Consider the following 8,979-nt stretch of genomic DNA (forward strand, 5'->3'; position numbering starts at 1 on the left):
GTATGATCTAATCCTCCTAATCGAGAATCAGCAATGGTACAACTGGGTTCTGGTTGGACTGGACCATTGTCAAGGGGCCTTCTAGCCCTGAGATTCTATGATCTCTCTAAGTCTAATTCTCATACTCATTCATATGTTTTGAACTCTGGCCACCAGCCAGCATCTATATCCACCGAGACTGGAGAGATCTGGGTGTAGTCATTTAGGTCATCCCCCTGCCTCTAGGCAGGGTTTCTGTCCCAAAATCCTCAAGGTGAGATGTGTGTGCCTCCTCATAGACGGCACCTCCCTGTTGAACGAGCTGTTTTTTTTCTCTCAAATAAGCTCTGACCCGGGGTGGAGGAGGTCAAGCCAATGGGACGTCCCTGTTCTGTAGGACAGAAACTGGTTATTCCATACCCACCTCAGTCTAATCTCTGAGGACCTGTTGGGATGATTTTGGAGAATTGACAGGTCAAAAGGAAGGGGGTATTCATGGCCCGAGCTTTCCCATGGTGCTTTCTCATTGTTGCTTAATCCTAAATAATCTTTGTTCTGCAGGTGAGTCATTGAGAGCGTTGCCATTTAATACCTTCTTCAGTCGGATATCAGCCAAAAGGGAAGAGTGCTCCTGGAAGGGCTGGGTATGTTCCCGAGTGCTCCCGGAACAATGAGCTGATCAGTCACACTAGATCTGAGAACTGCCATAGAATTTCAACTTTTTTTCCCCTTTCACACAAGCCTACCCCCCAACTGTTCCCATTAGGACTGACCTTCCAGAGATGCCCATTGAGTGGGGAATGGCTGACTAAGCCGTGGTACATGAAGGTAATGGAATATTGTTGTTCTATAAAAATTGACAGACGAGCTGATTTTAGAAAGTCCCAGAAGGATTTACACGAACCGATGCCGAGCGAAACGAGCAGAAGCAGGAATACATTGCACACAATAACAACAAGAACGTACAATGATTAATTATGAACGACTGGGTTCTTCACAGTGGATCAGGGATCCAAGGCAATCCCAATAAACTCTGGAGAGAAAACGCCGTCTGCATCCAGAAAAAGAACTGTGGAGACTAAATGTAAATCTTTTTTCTGTTTTGTTTTTTAATCTCTCCCATGGTTTTCCCCTTTTGTTCTGATTTTTCTCTCCCAACATGATTTATGGAGAAATGTATATTTTCAAAGTTAATATACATATATGACCAGAAAAAAAATAAAACAATTAAAAAAAAAAAGTACTGACCTTCCATATTCTCCTTGAGACCTTGGTTTATCCACGCCCAAGGCCCACTCCCCTCTGCCTCTTAGAATCCCCATCTCCCTCCAGAGCAAAGTCCAAGTGCCTCTTTCCTGCTCAAGGCCTTTCCCATTCTAGCCATCAGCATTTTCTCCATCCAGAAATTTCTCTATGATCCAGCACCTAGCATGGAGCCTGGCACATAGTAAATAAATAAAATAAGTTAATTAAACTAAATTAATTAATAAAATACATTCATTGAACTGAATTGACAGGACATGATTTTGGAAAGATGATGGGGGCAAGGCTTCGAGGGCCTTGAATAAAGACATTAGCATCAACAGATAAATATTGCGATCTGGGAGAGACTTTGTGCCTCATTTAATCCAATTCCCCCATTCTACAGATGGGGAAACTGAGGCCCAGAAAAGGCCTCACAGCTGAGATTTAAAATGGGTCTCCTGACACTGAATCCTCTTTGTATACTACCTTACTCCCTCTTGTCTTTTTAGTTCATTTTCTTTATTTGCCAAGGAAAGAGTATTTTTTAGAAATTATTAACCTATTCCTCCATTCCCTTTCTGATTTGATACTGAGGCACTGAGGGCCTCTGCAATTTGTGTGAGCGGAGGAATACCCATTTTAGGAAGATTAAGCTGTGCAAATTGGGTGGAAACAGGGCAAGGCTGGAGGGAAAGATGCCACGTAAGAGGTTTAGGATCATCCAAGCACCAGAGGGAGCTGTCAGGGATCAAGATATTCACTGTAGGGTTTGGAAGAGAACTTTGAGACCCTCTAAGAGGCAGATTTGTACAGGTGGGGGGGAGGAACAATCTGGATGGGGCAGCGTTGGAGGCACGAGACCAGAATTCAAATCCTCCTCTGAAAACATTGCCTGTGTGACTTTGGGGAATTGCACCCCAATGAGGGGGTCGGACTGGGTGACTTCCAAAGTGCCTTCCAGCTGGAAATTGGTGAATGTTTAGTCCAATCCCCTTCTTTATAAAAGGGGAAACCGAGGCACAGAGGAATCACTCAGGGCCCAAATTCGGGACTCTTTCTCCTGGAGCCTCAGCCATGCTGAGTCATTCAGGACTGGGTCTGTGAGCTTGGAGCTCCCAGCTCTGACCCCCCCCCCCCCAATCCTCATCACTGGGCCCAGGACCCTGCCCCCAATACACACACTTCATCAAGAGGCTCCCAGAAAGAAACACTTGGTAACCCCAAGCCTTCTGGGTTCACTGCTGTTGAAGACAAGACTCGGTGACTCACTGCACAACAAAGATTTTGGATTAAGCAATCATGAGAGAACACCATGGGAAAGGTAGGCCCATAAATAAACCCCTCTCCCTGTCAGCTCTCCAAAGTCACCCCGACAGGTCCTTGGAGATTAGATCCAGGTGGGGATGGGAGAACCAGTTTCTATCCTGCGGTATAGAGATATCCCATCGGTTTGACCTGCTCCACCTGGGCAGGAAAAGAATGGAGACCTAACCTCCCCCCCTCCCTCATGACAGTGCCTCCCACCCCCACCCCGCCCCAGCTTCTGAAATGTGGGCAAGAGCCTGACAATGGAAATCAATTTGCAGAGAGCTCTAGGATCACATGAGGTTAATCCGACAAAGAACGAAAGGAACGCCGGGGTCTCAAAGATGGTTAATATTACCTGGGGAGATACCTTGTTTTCTCAGAACCTACCGGGGCAGATTAAGTTCCAATCTTCCTTTGTCCCCTCCCCTATTTGTACTAGAGTTAGTAAAGCATTCAGGCCCCGCCAGGAACTAGGAACTGGATCTCGGCCTAGATGATGAATTCATTCATTCCTTGACTCCTTTTACTCAACAAACATTTGTTCAGCTTACAATGGCTCACATCCCATTGACCAAATCTTGAACATTCTAGCGCTATCTGAAATGTAAAAAAAAAAAAAAAAAAGTGAGCTCAAACTTACTTTCAGTTCCATAAGTACAAGATGAGGGGAGAGGGAAGGCCAGGGAGCAGGTTTCTTGAAAAAGATCTAGGGGATTTAATGGACCACCAGTTTGACATGAGCTGGCACTGGTATAGGATATAAAATCAAAGCAGGAATATGGCAGCCAAGAAACCTTGGAAGGCAGCATGACTGATACAGTGATTAAGAGTCTGAGGATGTGGGTTCAAATTCTGTGTGACCTTGGAAAGTCACTTAATCGCTCTGGGCCTCAGTTTATCAATCTGTAAAATTAAGACATTGGCCTCTAAGTCCCTTTCAGCTCTGAATCTCTGATTCCAACATCCTATGAAAGTTCATTTGAAAGTAGGAAACACTGAAAGAAGCCGAGTATCCCTGATTAGAGCTTGGGAGAGGGGGGTGTTGGTCTTCTGCAGGGGATAGTTGAGCAGAGAACAAGAAATTTTATTAAGGGCAAAACATGGTTCCTGTAATGATTTTCCTGGTCAAGCCTTCTCGAGAGAGTCACCACACTTGAGGATGGACTTTGAAGAGCCCGGGAGCCCCCAAAGGAGAGGGAGAAGGAGATCGGAAACTTCCAAGTGGGGACTGATGGAAGAAACAAGGGGATGTGTCTTTCAGTCTTAAAAGGATAGCCTTGGGGAAAAGGGGCCACGGAGAGCGAACAAGGGCTGAATTTGCACCTGGGTCCTCAGCCCCCACACAGGGCGTTCTTTCTGATGTGCCATAGTACCTCCCTCTAATTTCAGCTATTAATTCAGCTGGGCAAAGGAAATGCCAGGGGGCATTTAGAAGTAAACTGGGTTAGCGGCCAGCCCATAAATACTCATCTGTAATCTGGCCTCTTGAAGCTCATCGTCCTGGGGCGGAGCCGGGGCCCCCCCAGGATTGCGCTGGTCCAGATCCCAGGCCTTCATCAAGAACAAGCCCTGCCTCTTGCTGTGCTATGCCTTAACCCATTTGTAGAAACCAGCAGGACCGGCTAGCTCTCCCCACCTCCAGGGAAGTCCAGGCCCCTTTTCCCAACCCAAAAGATCATGAAGATGCCATCGGCCCTTCCCTTAACCGGGATTATGATGTTGTGCTTTGAAAGGTACTCCTGCTCCCTGGGGGTGGGAACAGGGGCTTCAGGCTTTGGGATCTACTTCCTCCTCAGCACTGGCTCGGTAGAGAACCCCTCCTACATTCTAGAGAAAGGACCCCTTTCTCAGCCAGGGGAAGACTTTTATGTAAAGATCACCAGGTCCCAAAGTGCCTCCTCCATGATCTATCCCTAGCTGTGTGACTAAAACAAATGATCTATCTTCTCTGAATCTCATGGAAGAGATTACTTTCCTCATCTCACCATTCTCAGAGATATATTGGGGGACTAGTGAGTACTGGGAACTTGGATGAATTGGGAAGTGAGTGTGCACTGGGAATTTGGAAAACCACCAAGTCCATCATTAAGACCAGCTATGACCCTTGTTGATGTGACAGGCTGGGAACCCACCAGGAGACCCCCTCTGGTCAGCCGGCCACAGCTTAGCAAGACTGGAGGTGCTGTCAGAGGAGTGAGCTCCCCATCGCTGAAGGTCACCCCATATGGGCTGGAATGTTGAGGGAGATTCCCAGCCTACTGTGCTCAGCCGGAGGCCCCAAGAACCCATGTCTGGGTCTCCATTTTCCCCTAACTACAAGATGGACCAAATGAGGGACAAGGGTCTGCAGAGTCATTTTCTGCCTAGAAGTAGAGCTACAAGGGAGCCTGGAGAGCATTTCATCCAAACTCCTCCTTCCCCGGAGATCCAAGGGAACTCAGCGGGGCTACCTGGGAGGTGAGGAATAAGGAAAGAAGGGCGAGGAATCTCTAAATGGTCTAAAGATGGAGCCGTAGGCCAAGAGCAGACACTGGTTTTTGCCTTTCTTTGCACATCCAGCACTTAGCATGGCGTCTGGCACATAGTAGGGGCTTGAGAAATACTTTGGCTTGATTCGAAACTCAGGAGGCCAGACTTCAGTCCCAGCTCCGCAACCAATGATCTGTGGGACTTTGAGCAAGTCCCTTTTCCTGTATTATCCTCAGTTAGGGACTAGGTGATCTTTGTCAGCCTTCTGAGCTTGTATATGCTGGGTTCTGGTTCTATATTCTAAGGTGTCTCCCAGTTCTGACATTCTATGTTCTATGTATTAAGATCCTTCTATTCCAGCTCTGATAGTCTATGTTTTAGAACATGAGGTCAAACCCACCCCAGCAGTGAAGATTGTATTTTAGGTTCTAAGGTCTCTCCCGGTTCTGACATTCTATGTTCTATGTGCTAAAGTCCCTCTATTCCAGATCTGATGTACTATGTTCTAGATGCAATTCTAGAACTTATAAAGTCTGTATTCTGGTTCTCAGGTCTCTCACAGTTCTGATAGTCTCTAGTTGATATCTTCAGATTTCTTCCATTTCTGATCAAATATGTTCTAAATTTTCTTCACTCTAGGACTTTCTAGTTTTGACTCACTATATCCTAAGGTCTCTCCTAACCATGACATCCTATGTTCTCACTCTATGCTAAGTCATCTCTGCCATCCTATGTTTTCTTGTCCCTTCCAGCTCTGAGTTTCTTGTTGAGCCGTTGTTGATTTTATTTGTTCCAATTACATGTCAAAGCAATTTTAACGTTTTCCCCAAACTTGGGGCTCCAAATTCTCTCCTTCCATCCCCTTCTGCCCCGAAAGCAAGCTATTTGACGTAGGTCACGTGGCTTGACATTTTGTGCTTTTGGTCCCTTAAGTTCTGACATTCTAACATTTCTTTTCTGTTTTTCCTTCCCATGTTCGGGTCCAAGTTGAACGAGCCAGCAAAGGCACGCCTCCCAGGTGTCGGGGGCCACTTGAGCAAAGAGCTCTTGAGTTGTCCCTGAGTGTTCCCCATCATGGAGGCCCTTTTTCCCTGGGAAAGAGAAGCAGAAAGAATAATTAACAGCATATTGACACTTTTCACAAAAGCCCAAGTAAATATTGCGGTCGAGCCCTCCCCCTCTCCATGTCCCAAAGGGAAGGGCAAGGTGCTGCCCACAGAATATAAGAGTGATCGCTGCATGGGCCAGACTAACGGTGCCTCCCGATCCAACTCCGCCATGAAGCTGACCGTTGTTTGCAGCGCGCTCGCCCTGGTCCTCTGCTTCGGCTGGGGTGAGTCTGGGCTCCTGGCAGGAGGAGACCTTTGGGGTGGGGACCCGAGGCTCCCCAAGAATCAGGGGGTTGGAGAAGTCAAAGCGACTTTTATAGTAATTCTAAGACGTCCTTATTTCTAATACAGTAAAGACCGATAGACATAAGCCAACCATAATAGACATAAGCTCTATGGGGGAGTCCTCAATAATTTTGAAGCGTATAAAAGGGTCCTAGGACCAAAAATTACTGAGATTTTTGCTGGAGCTTGGGGAGGAGCTGGACTCAATGCCCTTTCAGGTTCCTCCCACCTTTCAATGCGACCTAAGGTCTGCTAGTCAGCCGAGACTCCAACCCAGATCTTTTGCCCTTTACATTGCACCCTCAAGGATTTGTGATTTCCTCGGCGTCCCCTAATCCAAACTGCAGCTAACTTGGTAGACAAATCTTAAAGATTCAGAGAATACAAATTACTAGTTCATGATCACACAGCTGGTCAGTGTGAGCAATAGGATTCAAATCCAAACCTTCCTGATGCTAGGTCCAAAGCTCTGATAGATGAGGGACAGTCGGGGTTCTCTGCTTCTCTATTCATCAGCATAAAAAAAACCAAAGAGAGCTGAGAGTTCTATTATACTCTCCATAAATTGTCTCAAGGATCCTCTCAACAACCAGATGAGGGAAGGGCTGTTATATATTTATATATAAATATATTTACTGATCTTTGCTTATGCATGTATAAATGTGTGTGTGTGTGTGTATATTATAAGATATACCTAGATAAATATTTATGTGTATGTATATATAATAATACACATATTATATATACATATTTATAAGTAGATTCACCTACGTATATACATATTATACGTTTACATGTGTATATACTATACATGCTATTATATATAAATACCCCCCTATATTTGCCGATATATACCTATCTACATACAGCATTTTGTGGAATTAGAAGGCTGGGGGCTAGCTTGTTTTATTTTTGGATGCCTCGCCCCTATACAGTGTCTGGTACCCAAAAGGCACTTCATAGGGTGAAGGGAAGGGAATAACAATTGATAGCATCCTTTTTCTATGCTAGGTACTGTGCTAAGTATTTTACGAATACTATCTTGTTTGGTCTTCTTGATATTTTTTCCATTTTACAATTGAGGAAACTGAGGCAACCAGCAGTTTCATCATGTGTCCAGGGCCCACAGCTTGTATCTGAGTCTGGATTTGAATTCCAGTTTTCCTGGCTGGAGACTCAGTGCTCTAGCATTGCTGTCACCATTCACATTAATAAATAGTATTGATAAACATTTGTGGATGGGTGGATGGATGGATGGATGGAGCTGTCACTATTGTAATTAATATTATTCTCAGCATCATTGTTATTGAAAAATGAATGAGTGAGTCCATGGGGTCAAAACGTGCATCTGGAGGCAACCAGGAAGGGGATACCCTGAGTGGGAAAAACAGGGACTTTGTGACCGAGAGAACTTGGGCTCAAATTCTGCTCTGCTCCCGCTTAGCTGTGTGGCCTTGGCTAAACAACTTCCTTTCCCCGCTCTCAGCTCTCTCCTTGTCAAAGGACAGGGCTGGGCTCACGGACCTCTTGAGGGGGCCAGCCACGCTTGGATGATCCCAGTCTCCTGATTCTGTCTCTCTTCCAGCCTCTGCCGACGGTTGCCCAACTTTCCCCGAAGTTGCTGAAATCCTCATCAAGGGCACAGCCCAGAAGTATCTCGAATCCATCCAGTGCTTCCAACCGGATGAGACCATGGAGGCAGCTGGGAAGCTGCTGAAGGAGCAGGTGGACGTCCTTTCGAACGTGACCAAAATGGACATCATGAGGCTGATGGTAAAAACCACATTTTCTCCTTCTGAAATATTCAGGGAAGAAGAAAAGGCCCCGGGGAGAAAGGGACCCTCTGCAATGTTCCCCGTGAGCCCAGGTACCCCCAAAGCTTAAAAATAAAATAAATCACTATCCTAGCCCAGTGGAGAATTTTCCTGAAGTGAAAATGACAATACAGGATGCTCTCCAGTCAAAAGGCCCTCGTCTCACGCACCTTGTTTTGGTTTGTTTTGTTTTTCAGGAAAAAATCTTGACTGCAAACTAACGTCCTCCAGGCCTTCTATTTTGCTCCCGGATATCCCCAAATGCCCGCCTGCTGAATGCCAGTTTTGTGTCCAGTGCTCTCCCCAGCCCAAATGTCTGTCCCAGCTTTATCCCCCAAAATAAACTGAACGCATTTGAATCCCTGGGTCCGGCTCTTTTTTGCCCATTCATACCCACACAGGAAAAAAGAGGGGCTTCTGGGAATAGGATAAATTGTTAGGCAAGAGCTTTTGAAATCGCAGGTGGTCACAGTGCGGGCTGGGGAAGGGACCAGAGTGGAGGGTGGAGGGGCGCAGAAGCAGGGAGGGGGGCAAGGGCACTGGGCCTGCCTGTCCCCACCCACCAAAGCCCACAGGAAAGGCATTCGAGACAAGAGCGTCAGGTACAACAGGTTCAACCCACAAGCCAGGGACTGAAGATGCTTATGTTGTCACTCTCTGGGATGGTCCTGGGGAATACATGGAGAGGGAGGTCCCTAATTCCCAGGCCCCTTGCATGAGGAGGAGGAGGAGGAGGAGGAAGGCTTTTGGGGAGAAACAGAGGCAGGATT

General features: G+C 46.4%; 1 protein-coding gene across 1 annotated transcript; it reads left to right on the plus strand.

Moving 5' to 3' along the window:
* The first annotated feature begins 6,220 nt into the window (after positions 1-6,220).
* On the plus strand, positions 6,221-8,568 carry SCGB1A1 (secretoglobin family 1A member 1). Its single transcript, XM_051964797.1, has 3 exons — positions 6,221-6,334; positions 7,981-8,168; positions 8,407-8,568. The coding sequence occupies exons 1-3, from the start codon at positions 6,241-6,243 to the stop codon at positions 8,428-8,430; spliced, it is 306 nt and encodes a 101-aa protein (XP_051820757.1). The 5' UTR covers positions 6,221-6,240; the 3' UTR covers positions 8,431-8,568.
* Positions 8,569-8,979: the final 411 nt, after the last annotated feature.

Source organism: Antechinus flavipes, chromosome 6, assembly GCF_016432865.1.
Source record: "Antechinus flavipes isolate AdamAnt ecotype Samford, QLD, Australia chromosome 6, AdamAnt_v2, whole genome shotgun sequence".
In the NCBI taxonomy this organism is placed as follows: domain Eukaryota; kingdom Metazoa; phylum Chordata; class Mammalia; order Dasyuromorphia; family Dasyuridae; genus Antechinus; species Antechinus flavipes.

What these genes read in the sequence shown, in the direction of transcription:
- SCGB1A1 (XM_051964797.1), top strand. Translation starts at nt 6,241, where the DNA reads ATGGGCCAGACTAACGGTGCCTCCCGATCCAACTCCGCCATGAAGCTG. An exon ending in GGTCCTCTGCTTCGGCTGGG is followed by an intron (nt 6,335 to 7,980) that starts GTGAGTCTGGGC and finishes TCTCTCTTCCAG; the next exon opens with CCTCTGCCGACGGTTGCCCA. An exon ending in TGGACATCATGAGGCTGATG is followed by an intron (nt 8,169 to 8,406) that starts GTAAAAACCACA and finishes TTTGTTTTTCAG; the next exon opens with GAAAAAATCTTGACTGCAAA.